The sequence below is a fragment of the Prinia subflava genome, chromosome 1, assembly GCF_021018805.1.
Source record: "Prinia subflava isolate CZ2003 ecotype Zambia chromosome 1, Cam_Psub_1.2, whole genome shotgun sequence".
In the NCBI taxonomy this organism is placed as follows: domain Eukaryota; kingdom Metazoa; phylum Chordata; class Aves; order Passeriformes; family Cisticolidae; genus Prinia; species Prinia subflava.
In genome coordinates, this window is record NC_086247.1 from 42,657,695 (window position 1) to 42,672,366 (window position 14,672).

The 14,672-nt window shown below is 39.8% G+C and overlaps 1 protein-coding gene across 4 annotated transcripts in view; it reads right to left on the reverse strand.

Annotated features, from left to right (window-relative positions):
• MAPRE2 (microtubule associated protein RP/EB family member 2) overlaps positions 1-14,672 on the reverse strand; it is a 100,869-nt gene that overhangs the window by 22,559 nt on the left and 63,638 nt on the right. For all 4 annotated transcript variants that reach the window (XM_063394616.1, XM_063394624.1, XM_063394607.1 and 1 more), the window contains 2 exons: positions 2,638-2,783; positions 467-680 (listed from right to left, as the gene is read on the reverse strand). In XM_063394616.1, the coding sequence (XP_063250686.1) occupies positions 467-680; positions 2,638-2,783 (360 nt within the window). The remainder of the gene's footprint in view (positions 1-466; positions 681-2,637; positions 2,784-14,672) is intronic.

Sequence of the window (14,672 nt, forward strand, 5' to 3'; positions counted from 1 at the left end):
CAAAAATAACTTAATTTTTGTTCCTCTGGTCAGCCCTTAAGATTTGGAAACATCTTACTCACCATAAGAATTAAAAATAAATCATCCTGTGCAAGCATTTTCCTATAAAGGTGGAGGTGTGAAAGAGGAACACCTTATGTTGTTGAATACACTCGCACATACCACATTCAGCAACAAGATGGTTAAAAGCCCTTGTCTCCACCACCAGACATTGCCAGAGTCCATGTCATACATGGAGGGGGTTCAGTGGACAAGACTTTATGCTCAGTAGGGCTGGGCCAAGCCCACAAGCAGAAAGTTAACACAGTTAACTTTCAGCTGTCTCAAGATGCTAAGACTATGATAAAGTAAAAAGAATGGCATGAGCACTCAAGGAAATAATTTTAAGCTAGTATTTAAGTAGAGTGGATCACAGTTTTTAATTGTCTTCAGAGACAGAACTGGAATCCTTTAAGATGCAAAATACCTGCAGTTGGAGAGTTTGCATGGTGAGACTTCTTAGGCAGGTTAAAGATCTGTTCACCAGGATCTGGTGGAGGAAGAGCATCTTGGCCTTGTCGAGCTTCCACAGGATCATACTCCTTCCCATCATAGTTAGCATCAAAGAACTTCTTAAACCATTGAATGAAATCTAAGTTGTCTTGGAAGCGCCCTTTGACCAGTTTTTCCACAGGAATTACCTAAAAGATAGATAGTAACATCCAATATTACATCACTCCTGTTTTTAAATACAAAAATTACATATACACACTTATTTGAAAAAAAATTACTAACTGCATCAACAAATAAACATCTTCCATTGTTCTGTTCCTAAAAGAAAGGGTCAATTTGCAAGAGCTCCTAAAAAATGAAAACAAAACCCAACGAGACCCAGCCTTTGAAGCAGTGATACAGTAAGTGTATGTAAGCCTTTATAGCTATTGTTCCACAGAGGTACTCCCTCACATTCCATGGATACATCCCATGATGAATGACTGTGTTCTGGGAGTAACACTACATACAGACAACTAGGGATTTCTGGTTTTAATGGACATGGTACAGTTTGACGTTCTACAAACAAACAGTTCTTCAGAAACTCCAGACAGATGTTTCTTGCTCTCTGTCCTACTGTTTGAAGTACAAAACCCAGCAGCTTTTCCAAGACATGCTAAAATTCAAACCAACCTACATTTTGGTAGCACATGGTCATCATATGAACCAACCCTGAGGTTTTAACCTTGTAATTTTTTTCCATTCCACATATAGCTATACATAGAACAGTTTGTGGACATGCAGAAGTTGACTAAAATGCCTTATAAAGTTCTAGTAAAACAAAGGAAAGGCTATGAGAATGTCTCCATATCAATATCTTGGAACTTTTTCACAGACATGAAACCTCCAAAAGGTTTGGAGCCAATATTGCAGTACTCAAGGCTTCCAGACACTGTGGGCAGACAGGGACTACAACTGCAGAAGAATTGCCCTGCTTTGCTTAATTCATGCTGCTGATTAAGCAGCCAAGTCAGGTGGACATTAATGCCTCTTGAATGTTAAAAGTTTTCAGCTGGAAAAGGGTTCTCATTTCTTCTTCAGGATTAAGCCAACTGCACAGTATTTTATAAATCTGTGATGCTTCAGAAAGAATTGACATTGCATTTTGCACGTCTTTTCAGGTTGTTCCATTTGTACCTTAACTCTACATTAAACAGGCATGATAAATTTGCTCTCTACAGGAAAATTGATGATGTTCACTACATTAGTCTTCCCACTGTTTCACTAGCAAATCACACTGTAAATAGCAGTATCCATAATATTTCATGAAACAATGAGGATTTTTCCAGTGCTTCATAGAAGTCTTAAGGGACTCTCTGTTATGACTGTTTAAATCTCAGAATAAGGCAACCCTAAAAGCCAGGGAAGAACCTTAAAAGGGCAAACAGGTAGTGCATCAGTGTAAAATTGTAAGCACAACAACAGAACTTCCATTATTCATTTTTATCAACACAGTAATTTATGTTGGTGAGTCTGTTAACCTCCCACATTGAAGCATAAACCAAATATCTTAAGGCTGAAAAAGCATTTTGTCAGCGACTTCCATTCTTAACTTTACAAGATCACGTGTGCTACCCGATCTATTAAATCACTGGGTAAATTTTTGCAGCTTTTGAATAATTTGAATTCGTCAATAATTTAAATTCCCTGCTTTGGACAAAAAACCAGGAATACTTATAAGAACAGCATATTTTCAAGCTGTTTTGTTGGAAATTCAGGTCATTGAAAATTTTACTTATCAAAAAAATTACTATTCACTGAGGACAAGGAATTTCCAACACATGGTGCTGCATCAAAGGGTCTCTGATATTAAGATATAATGAGTTAGATGACACAACTCCTCAGCAGACATGTGGAGTCAATTTTCAATTTGTACCTAAATGGAGCCGAATACCAAACTTCTTCCTTTACGCCCACATACCCTTTTCAGATGACAAAAGGTCAAGAACATCTTCATACACTACTTGCAATTCCAGTTCTCCATCCAAAAGTTGAAAAAGTGCATTTTCAAGTATTTTGCAGTTTGTTTCCCCTGTTTATTAATTTTACACAATTTATGTAACTTTTGAAACATGTAAAGATGAAATACAAATACAGAATGCCTACCTTATCCACATTCATTCTTTTGAATGACGCCTGCAGAAGTTTGAAGTTGTGAATGTACTCATGCTCCAGCTTTGCTTGAAACTTTACTTTCTTCAAGCTAATGCACCCTGGGAACAACATGTCCATGAACTGGCAGTAAGCTGCTCCTATAACAAGAGAATGCACTGACGTTAATCCAGATGCACCCAGCTAAGACCAAATGGTGTTTAATGTCATTAGCAGAAAGCATGAGCAGAAAGCAACAGTGCTGAATAAGCCCTTGCTGTAATTCAGCCTAACACTATGCATCCAAGACCTGCTTATCTGATGTACATTGAGCAGTGACATGTTCAAGAGGTTCTTTTCCCCTGAACCTGGATGCACGCTGCGCTGTTGTGCAGCATCTGAGGAATCACCTCGACTAATGCAAAGTGAAATGGATGTTCTTGGAGCCCCTATACACATCAGGACTGTCCGTACAATGAGAAGATAACAGTGAAAATGAAAATCTCTTAATAAGCTTCCTCAATCCCCACAGTCCCTTGAATTCAAACAAGCCAGGATCATCTTTCTTCTGGCCCTTGTACTCAAATGCCAATCAAGTCCAACGCAATTATTTAAGATTATATCAAACAATGATTAAAAAAAAATTAATTGCAAGGCTCCAGCTTGTTACAACACACTTGTCAGTTCCCACCCCTCTGTAATGAACATCCTTACTGATTTTCATTTCCTGAGAAAAGCATATAAATAAGCAGACTTCAGCATAGTCCACTCATAGCTTTCAAAGATGGGCCAACAGCTTCAGTTCTCACTCAAAACAGTCAGGTTCCTAAGTTCAACTTTTGAGAGCTCTCTGAACTTACACAGAGGGTAGGGGTGTGCATGTATAACTAATCCAGAACAAAGAAGGAAGTATATGGAAAAATTTCTGACCGGCATCCTGAGGATAGCTAATAGAGATAACATTTCTTGTATGCTACTTGTATGCTACTACCCTAACCCTACACTGTCATTTGCACAGCCTTTATTGTTGACATACTCAAGTGTTTAGAAATCAAGATGAAAATGTTTAAAGAAATCAGAGGAAAAGCAATTTTCTTTCTTCTTCTTCCGATTTTTCTACAAAATACTTCATATTCGGCAAAGATTCAGTGACCTCCACAGAGGACTGTAGAGGGTGCACCCCCTGTGCTTGAGCATCAGGGCAGGGAAGGGATTGCCCCCTTACCCCTGGCAAGTTTAATTTCACTTCCACAAAAAAGACTCTTGTGCTTTTACTGCACATCAGTCTTGACAAAGAAGTGTCCAGATCTCACCTAACAGTTCAGCCCACTATCAACAATGATTTTTTATCACAAATATTTGGGTGTTCACAGAGAAACCAAAGTAACAAAGCAGACACCTGGCTTGCCTAGTTTTACAGGAGAGTCAACAATAACTTGAACTTAAAGTCATTTTTCTCCATGGGTATGCATATGTTTTGACAGGACCAACTTTATGCATGAGAAGGTTCTCATTCTCTGTATCCAGCCAGCCATCACACGAAGGGTTACCGAGATCATCGCTTCCCAAACAGAAGAAGAGTTTAAGAGAAGAGTCCAAAAATGTTCTCTGAAATACCAACACAAATTTTGCTAAGGGATTTACCAAGATCTAGCTTTAGTGCTGAAAACCACTACCATTTAAAAAAAGAATCTGTTCACATTGCCTAGATTTGTGGGGAAAATGGTTACTAAAAAACCTCATTTTCCAAGGACACCTTGTGCTTAGCTGTTTGCAATGGTCTTGATAGGAATCAAAGTAAAATATTCTCTAAAGGGAAAGGTGCCTTCTGGCAAGTTACAAGCATCAGTTGACAAATTTGCATCTTCTTACAGAAAACTTTATAAACAAAATTATTTATTCAAAACTCATCCTTAGCAAGAGAACTTGTAAATACAGGCAATGGAAAAAATACATTACAGCTAAAACCATAGATACACAGATAATGCATAGCTTGAGTACACTTATTATTGTTTCATTTAATGCAAAAGGGTTATTATGCAATCATTTAATGTTATAAATTGAATTTGTTCCTAACTCTGTCCTTTCATCCTCCCCATACCCCAATTATAAGCTTTACTCTGACATCTAAGTAATTGCCTGGAGGCCCTAAAAATGCACTGCACAACCTTTCATCTAGATCCTTTTAGAAAACTACAAGCCCAAAGTGTTCACAGGAGATTTTTCTCCTTCTGCTGGTAATGCGAATTCCTTCTGCATGCCTTTATAGCCTCTCTCTAGTTTGGGTATTTCCCTGTGTTTTCTCTGCTGGCAGTTGTTTCTGTGCCTTTGCCAGCCAGGAGGTGGTCCTGGGTCTGCACAGCGCTGGAGGGCAGGAAACACTGGACTGCATCCACAAGGCAGCATGGAGCTGTTCTCTGACACAGCGCTGGAGCCGTCTCCACAAGAGGAGGATTTTATTGCACTGGCAAGTACAGTTCATTAAAATACTCCTTTCTGAAGTAGGGCAACAAACAAACATGGACTGAACCAAACACTGAACGACAAAGAGAAGAAATCCCTTCCAATTCCAAAGAGCCAGAGACCTGCCTACCACACTAACAGGAGAAAGTAAAAATATCATTACAGTCAACTGGGACTACCTGATTTTGGACATCGAGGTTATGTATGTATTTAATATTATATAGGTGTTTATTTATAATTTAAAATTTTACCCCCTAAAGCTTGTAGCTGTCAGATTATGTTTAAATGGGAAACACCAGCACAACAGAATGGGGACACTACTGTCTACACTGCCCACGGCTGAGATTTTCTGAAGGCAGCAGAAAGGGGAGCCCTACTTAAGTGACGTGAGACTGCAATGCCTTTATCTTACAGCCACAGCACACCCGTGTGCTCCTCTGCATATGGAACAGCACTTCAGGCCTAGCCAATGTGCTACACAACTTGATGTTTCAATGCAGGTGCATGAGAAAGGAATCTTTTTACTGGAATACAAAGTGAACAACAGGAGAGATAATGACATTATGGCTTGTCACGTACCCCTTTTATAGTTTACACAAACAAAAGAATTTTTATGCTACTGGATTTTATTCAGCATTAAAAAACTTCCCTACATTTTCTGGGAAAAAAAAATTAAAAACCCCAACAATCCCCCCACACCCCCCAAAAAACAATCAAAAAACCCCTCAAACCTAAATCTTATCAAATGTGTACAGCAAAGCTGAAAACACACTACCAGAGTAGCTTCCACAATAAATCTATCTATCTGACTGAAAAACTTTTATATGCATAAAAATGCACATACACACACACAAAAAGAAATAATTTGACATCTACTCAAATGAAAGATGAAAAGTACAGCTGGTGGCACTGCAGAAGAGGGATCAATGTTAAAACCTCTAATCCTTTATTAGCTAACAAGCAATTTAGAATCACTGGCTAAAAATCCTTTTGTGTTTTGATCTAGAATATTGATGCAGCCATTAGTTACAGAAGATATTCATGGGCCAGACTCTGAAACGAGCCTGCAAACTGTGCTGAAATCACCCGCAGCAGTTGCTATTTTTAGCCCCATTAGTGAGCAGAAAGAGCCCAGCAGCATCGGGGCTTTGCAGGTGTTTCCTGGGCATCCCAGGCCTGGGGCAGAGCAGGCAGCAAGAGGAGGGAGAGCACTGCATCCACCAGGCTGGGCAAGCAGCTGCCACAGGAGGGAAAGGGATGCTGGGGCAGAACTCAGACACAAGAGAACAAACCCAGAATTGAAAAGGTGGTTATTTAAAGCTATTAAAATGCAAGAGTTTTGCCATGTGCAGTGGGTAAAGCTGAAAATTACTACCAAATTTATAAAAACTGAGTCTCTTACAGCATTTTCAGAGTTGTAGACAATCTTTCATTAGCCCCTTGAAGTAAGCGATGCTGAACTAAATTTGATTTTGTCCTCTATGTCTTCCCTGCTTCTGAGTTTCTTTCCCCAGACTGTCCATGCTGACTTAGTTTGCCCCAAAGCATATGCACTCTGCATTAGAGAATTTCAGTTTTTCTCCTCTTCTTCACCATCTGGAGGCTGAGGAATCCACACATGCAAAGAAGTATTTTCTTGATTATCAATAATACTTTTGCTCCTGACTATTTAAATCAAAAGGAGATTAAAGGAAGTAACAATGAAGCCAAGAGAATCCTGTTTGCAACCAGTTTTTACCACTCAGTAAACTTTCTGGATTTCAGATTAGAGATCTGAAACCAAGATTAGATGCTCGGTTTTCTTTAGCACTGATGTTTATATATTTATAAATTAAAATGAAAACTTTATTTTCAAACTAACTGCTTTTAATATACTGTAGTTAGAACTTATGCTAATAAAATATTTAGTAGAAACACTATACATATAAGCAGGTACTGCCAATTTGTGTGTGCCCTACACAAATTAGGTCAATCCTTCACATCTAATGTCAAAAGACTGTCCCTCACTGCTCCTCCCTGAATTCCTGCCATGTGTGGGAGCAAGATCCCAGAAAACCATATAAAACCACACCAGCCAACATGGGAAACAAAGGGCCCATGAAAAGACAGGGCCTTGCTGGGGCAGAGGTGGGACTCATTTCTTTTAATTCTGATACCCAAACCACAGCAAACAGAGCTAAGTTCTACACTAGAAATTTGGTATACATGTTTAATATTAGCTTTTTTCTAAAACTGCACAGAAATCTAGTTTAAACCTTTCAACCAGACCCCAGTTTGACTTTCATGCACTCAGTTTTTGAAAAATTCCATTTGGGAAACAGGCTGACTGTGCCTTTTCTGTAACAAAATTAGTTTGCTTGCTTTAATGAAATATTTAGATAATACAAAACCACAGATCCAGTCATGTTAGATACAAACTCCTTCAAATTATTCATTCTCTCCAAAGCTGCAACCACCTGATCATGCATTTGGAAAATACAGGATGATTTGTGTATGAATTAGTCATCAGTAATTCAGTTCACTATGGTTGCTTACACTGATGGAAAGCTGCACACACCCCATATTTCTGTTGCTGGGATGACAGCAACAATGAAAAAAACAGCAGTGACTTGCAAGGAGCACGTGTGACTTAATAATTTTGATAAGAAAGGGAGAGAAAAACCCACAAATGCCAGCAATCATTGTTCACAGTACAGCAGCACTTAGGGCTGGTCTTTTACCTTAGGCTTTCTAGAATTGCTTCCTCAGCAGTGATGTTTAGGTAAGCACACAGCAGTAGGCTTTCAACTCAGAAATCAGAGTATAGATATTTCATTTAGATTTCAAATATGAGTGTTCTGTTATGCCATTCAAAGTATTTTTAAGAAACTGGGTGATGAAGCTGGTGAAGGGTCTGGAGCACAACTCTTAGGAGGAGCAGCTGCTGGAGCTGCTGGGGTTAATATTTAGCCTGGAGAAAATGAGACTTTTGGGGGAACCTCATTGCTGTCTGTAGACTACCTGAAAGGAGGCTGCAGCCAGGAGGGGTCAGTCTCTTCTCCCAAGCAACAAGTAACAGAACAAAAGGGAACAGCCTCAAGTTATACTAGGGGAGGCTTAGATTGGATATTAGAAAAATTTTTTTCCCAGAGTAGGTTGTCAGCATTGGAACAGGCTGCCCAGGGAAGTGGTGGACTCTCCATCCCTTGGAGGTATTTAAAAGTCATGGAGATGTTGCTCTTAGTGACATGGTTTAGTGGTGGACTTGGCAGTGGGACTCCATGATCTTTACAGTTTTTTCCAACATAAGTATTTCTATGATTCCATGTCTGTGAGCATAATGTTGTGTTATATACAGCCACATCTTTAAGAGAACACTTTATCTTGAGTGCTCCACTGGAGAGACCACAGTCTTCAAATTCCTATTTGCATTTCCAGCAGCACCTATATGACCCAGTAGGTAAGTCAACATAATTTTATTCCTCCAGTCAACATACTCTCCCCTCGCCACCCCACTCTCACATCTTGACCACGATTTAAGAAGTTTCAGCCCATTTCCCAGTGAATGTTCAAGAACACATCAATTTACCACCTACTTAGCTGTAGAGACGCAAGCTGTTATGGGGCTGTGCATCAGGGAAGCCACTCTGGCCTAGCTTCACTGTTCCCAGCAGCAGTCCTGGGAGGGCACTTAAAAAGCCCTAAAAGTGATGCAGATTAGAGTGCAGCCCTGCACTCCTGCTCACAGTTGCATGAGCACAGCTGCCTCAGAGAGGGCAGGGTAAGTGCCTGCATACAGATGGGAGCTCGAAAATGCAGTGCTGCCACCACAGGGAACAGCCTAAACGAGCTATGTGCCTCCTACCAGCCTTACCAACAGCCTCTGAGATAATGTGCACCTAAATAACATCTGCTTCCAAAAGTCCTGTTCTACACAGACAGGGCATGCGTGTGATGTAATCCAGAATATCCACTGATCTTTTGAAATAATGGATATTGGAGGGAGGCTTCCCCCGTGTTAACTTGTATTCTCTTTTTCTTATATATGTAAGTTGTTAAGCTGCTCATCAATTATACACAGCAGAGTTTTTAATACTTAAATTTTTGGCAATAATTTATTTTGGTATTCATTAATTTTTAAACAGGAAGATCAGAACAATTTCAGAAAACACAGTTCCCATTTAACTTAAAATAGCTGTGTAACTCATCATGCCTAAAAAAAGTACCACACAAAATCTAACAAGCTCTTTAAACCAGAGGGAAATCAAGCAACTGACTGCAAGTGAGTGCTGTGAGTAATTAAATAATTATTTTTAAAAGGAAAAACCTTGTTCAAGTTCTATTCCTCCTGAATTCTTAATGACTGACATTTACAAAAAATAAATTATTGGCTGGGAATCTCATGATACTGCTTTGCAAGCTTCCTCAGAAAGTTTTGGGAACGATTTAAATCCAACCATTAACATTCGTTGTATCCCTCTAATCCTAAATATCATATGGAAGACATTAGAGAGTCATTGACACTGAGTATGCTCCGTGTTGCATGACCTCAGGACAACATGCCAGTTCCTTGAAACATGCCTCGGTTACAGAGTGCAAATGGGATCAAGCCATGTTTTAATCATGTTCCCAAGTTGGGCCAGAAGCCCAACCCCAAGGCTGGCAACTGGGAAAAAACCAAAACCACCAACGTGGAAACACACTTTGGCTTCTCAGGCACACTGGGCTGTAGAGGAATGCTGGCACTGAATGCACCAACAGGGTCCTATAGTGCAGATTTTAGTAACAAGCATGTAGGAAGTTATAGGTTAATATAGGCATTGAGCAAAACAGACCTTCTGAGACATGAATCCTACGCAGCTAACCTCCAGAATAAACCGCGTCTGTGTGCACATTTACACAACTAACTTTCAAAAAAACCAGCCCTGCTCACCATTTTTCTGTCTGGCCAATACCCTTCTTCTCCAGCCCCCTCAAGCCTTGTCTGGTGTGGTGGAGAGGAGAGGAGCCTCTGCTCAGGAGGAGCGTGCTTGGCACACTCCCTGCTGCTGCCATGGGTCCTGAGGCTGAGGGGGCTGGAGACATGACCCAAGGGCCCTGCCCTGCCCTGCCCAGGGGCTGGTGGGCAATGCTCAGTCCCTGGGAGCAGGACACCATGGACACCCTCCACAAGCCAGGAGCCATCCTCCTCCCAGGCACAGCACCAGTCACAAGCGACAACAGCCCACAGAGGCTGTGGTGACGTTTTTCGTGAGGTTTTCCTCCAAATCCTGAGCCAGAGAGGTGACACAAAGTCAAACAGAGAATGACATCTGCCCTACTGTCACACTGCCTGCTCTCCTCCAACACCAGGGCGGTGGAGTGCCAACAAAATGTATATATAAAGGGATTACATATTTCCACAGCAGGAACACCAACTAAGATATGGCCACCACATGAGAAATTCCCTCTGGCAACACCCAGGGCATCTCTAGAGAAAGCATCACAGTCTCAAATTTGAAAATGCCAAACCACGTGCTTTCTTTATAATACAGCCATTTATTAAAAGCAAGGAAAAAACCAACCCTGCATTCAATCCTTGATCCTTCCATACAAATCCTCAAAGACAGAAGGTCTGTATGCAGTGAGGGCCAGTCAACTTGCAAGTTTACAATTCTACTGAGAATTTTCAAATGCACAGAGTGGGGAGAGTCTGAATCTCCTTAATTTCATAGGATCACAGAAGTATAGCCAAGTCAAAAATTATACCTTGCTCCAGGCCACATTTTCCTTTCTATCCATTTACCATTACCATTTCCTATACATTATATAGCTTGTAGACATTGTGTTGTTTCTTTTAAATTCATATGCAAGCCTTCTGTAGTCTCCTCCATGACTCTTATTTTGAATATGCTCTTGTGTAATACTGTAACAGTCATGAAAAGCCCTGCAACACAGACACTTGGTATTCCTTAGAGATGAAAAACAGCCTTAGTAAAGAAAATTCAGTTATAAGCTGCCTAGTCAGAATTCTTTCTAAGAAGGCACTGTGTAGTCCTTAAAAAAATAGTATGATTCCTAAGAAACGACAGATGTCATACTTCATATGAAACTCCTGTTCCCCAAACCTATGGATTTTGCACACAGGATCATATGACATTACATCCTCCCTATTGTTCTCTTTCATATTGCATTGATGTATCAAATTAAATGCTCTCTCTAAAGGGAATGCCAACATAAAGAAAATGCACTATGCCCTCTATTAAAATCATGGTTTATAAATTTCATGTTCAGGTAAAACAACTTTGCAGGAAATCAAACCCAGAGTCCAAAGACTGAAAATGTGACACACGTCTAAAGCAAAAAGAATTGTATTGAGATGCTCGGAGAGATTTTCCCAGTTTAGTTGTCAAAACTAAATTACCAGAGGAGCTGCAGACTGAATTACGACTCTCCAGGGCTGCACCCATCCATAACCTGGCTGTCTTGGCTCATCACTACCACAGCAGGCATTCAGAAAGCTCAGGAGACACTGCACTTTGCTCAGCCTACTTAGCAGAGACAAAAACCACATCTAAGACTCCCAAAGAATACAAATACTTTATGACTAAGCCATCCTCTTCCTTTGCTGCTCCTCATCCTAGCAGCTCTGTTCCTCTAAGTGGAAATTGAGAAACAGGCTGGTATTGCTACAGTACGTGTCTTACTAAAGCTACTTCTCCACAGCAATGAGGAAAAGGAGGTCTGATTGCTTTTTCTGTCACTGTAACTACAGTCACATCAGGCTTCAGATATGTTCTGAATAAAGCCTTTAGTAAAGGCAGAATGTCACATTATTCCCTCTTGCTTAAGCTGATGTCAAAAATTGTTGCTAGGTTGTCTGCAAAATGTGGGCATCCATGAGGTCTCACAGCCAGGTGCTGAACATAAGCATATGCCATATCTAGGTTGCTCCTACCTCCTAAAAGTAACTCCTTTGAGCTTTTAATTCAGGTATAACATCCTCCCCACTTTCCCTCTCCCACTTTTTTTGGCCCTGCATTTAGCTTTTTCTGGCATTTTGATTGCTCCTTATTAACAAAGTGAACAAAAACTGAATAGTCATAAAACAGCATGACTGATCTTAATGCCTTTTTCTAAAAAAGAAGAAAATGTCCATACAGTTTTACAGTAGGTTATAAAAATTCAGTTACAGCAGCTCTGCAGATCCTTGTTAATGCTGTGAAATGCTTCATTGCTGTAAAAAGTTTCCCACATATTCCTTCCCTTTGAAGTCTTGGAGAATTGCTCATATTTTATGGAAACCAGCATTAATGTGCATGAAAGCTGCCAATGGTTCAAGGGATGTCAGCCAGGAATGCCAGAATGAATGAGTTAGATTGGCCATTCTCAAACTGCAGGCCATACCATGCTCTGCCTGCAGTTGGCTCATCATTTGTACTACTGTTCCCTTAGTTTCTCTCTTGAAAGCTACACTAGAAATAGGCTAAATAAAATATATGTACATTAAATAAATTGCTCTGAGTTTACACAGTAAACTATATTAAATGCAGAAAGATTCCCAAACCTGCTTGTCCATCTGTCTTCAATCCCTACACATGGATGCCTTGCACATGAGAAATGGACTGTACAGTCTGAAATGGGAAGGACCTATTAAGGGTAAGATCACTGTGCTCTAGTGTCTGCAATAATCTATCACTGTTTAGGTTCATCAGTTCCAAGAGTAAAGTCCTCCCAAACACAGGGAGTACTGTGCTAGAATGCTTCTTTAGATAAGGAACTACTTATTAAACTACTTATTAAACCCCTTCTGGATTGTAAAGCACATGAAGGTAAAAACAGGAATGTGTAAGCATTAAGTTTGACTACCAAACCAAAGGGGGAAACTCAAATTAACAACTTTCACACCTAAAGACAAGCATGTAGAAGCCTCAGCTAACAATAACAATCAATACAGGAAATTCTAAAGGAAGAAAAGATTTAATTTTATACAGAAAGCATTAAGAGCTGTAATGAGACAACCCTTTTTCAGTTCTCCCCTTGAGACATGTCCCAAAATCCTCAGTGCAGTTCACAGAAAAAGCTGCATCAGAAGCTAATGAAATGGGACAGTGGATTTGTGACAGTTCCCATGCTTTTCCCCTCCTTGCCCCACCCAGCTGAAGTCTTTATCTGATCTTCTTATGTAACTTTAACTCATTTTATTCTGCTTAGTCAATATTTTCTTAGATCACTTCTCCTCTATTTTCAGAAAGGGTTTTGGTGAAGTTTTTTATGTCTTAGTTGTTTTTTTGGTTGGATGGGGGGTTTTTTGTCTAAGCCCACACACATTTAACTTGATTGAAAACTCACTTCAAAAGCTTCCTTTTAACTATTTATGAGCATTTAAAATAGCTACACAGGAACAAGTCAATAACTTGTCTACTGTGCTTCCCGTTCCAAACAATAGTAAACTTTGGGTATTTTGGGATGCAAAAGTCCATGTTCTTCTATGTTCCTATCTCCTTCAGTGCGTGCAACATGTATCTATCTGTATCTATCTATAGCTGCTCCCTGTGTGAATTCTGCCTTTATATACACCAAAATAAGATACTTAGGCTAACTTCCTGACATGTAAATATAACAACAGCTAGAGATAACGCTTCAATTTCAGGTTTAATAACAGTTAAAAAAAATATTTCCCATGGTCTGTGTCTTTAGTTGTTCAGTTTATATCAGTTGCTTACATTGACTTTATCCTGCACTTTTTCAACCTCATTTTTATGGTCGTTGTGCAAGGCTGCAAGTATGGAGTTTTACTCCATAAAATTGTTTTTTTAAAATTTTGAAAAATAGGCTACAAGCCTATCAGCCTCAAAGGATTACTTGTGTCTTTGAGAGAATGTCTCAGAGACAGAAAATTTACCCAGAATGGTAGGTAAAATCAAATATATGAATATAAGACCCCATTTATTCATTTCCTCTAGACCAAGAAATAGCTGAAATCTGGTCATGTGGTTCCTCTTCCATGTGCTTTGAGCACTGTTGTCATAAGATAAGACAGTATCTTGGTAAGATATTCCCAGCATGTTAGTTGTCTGGAAGCAGCAATCTAAGTTAGATCTCCTCCACCACAAACAAACTCCTCCTCCACCAAACATCATCAAATTTAAAAATCACAGCTGGAAATCAGAAAGAAATCATTCCCCAGGGGCAAGTATATTCACAGCGAAACATCAGTCCTTTTCTGTGTCATTTCTAGTCACCACCTAGTTTACACATCCCATCATTTAACACCTATCTTCTAGCTGCAACTCTGATTAACCAAAATGTCTGAAGTATTCAAACTACTACCCTTTTTTTCAGGGCTCATTACCAAATATACTTACAACAGTAACTCAGATTTAAAGAGAAACAGGCAGATTTTGACAAAGTTCTAAAGCACCCACAGCAGCTAAAGGCTCATTTCCTCAAATCATGTTTTTTTCTTCAGTCACACTTGTGCTTTTTTCCTGCAAACATCCGCAGGGATCTGAGAAACCTCATCAGGAAGGAAAAGGAGCTGGAGAACTTTGTTCATCTGGGGTGGCAGTTCTCTATTCCTCTCTTTCTCAGTTATGACCACTCTCCATTTGAGAAGATACCACCCT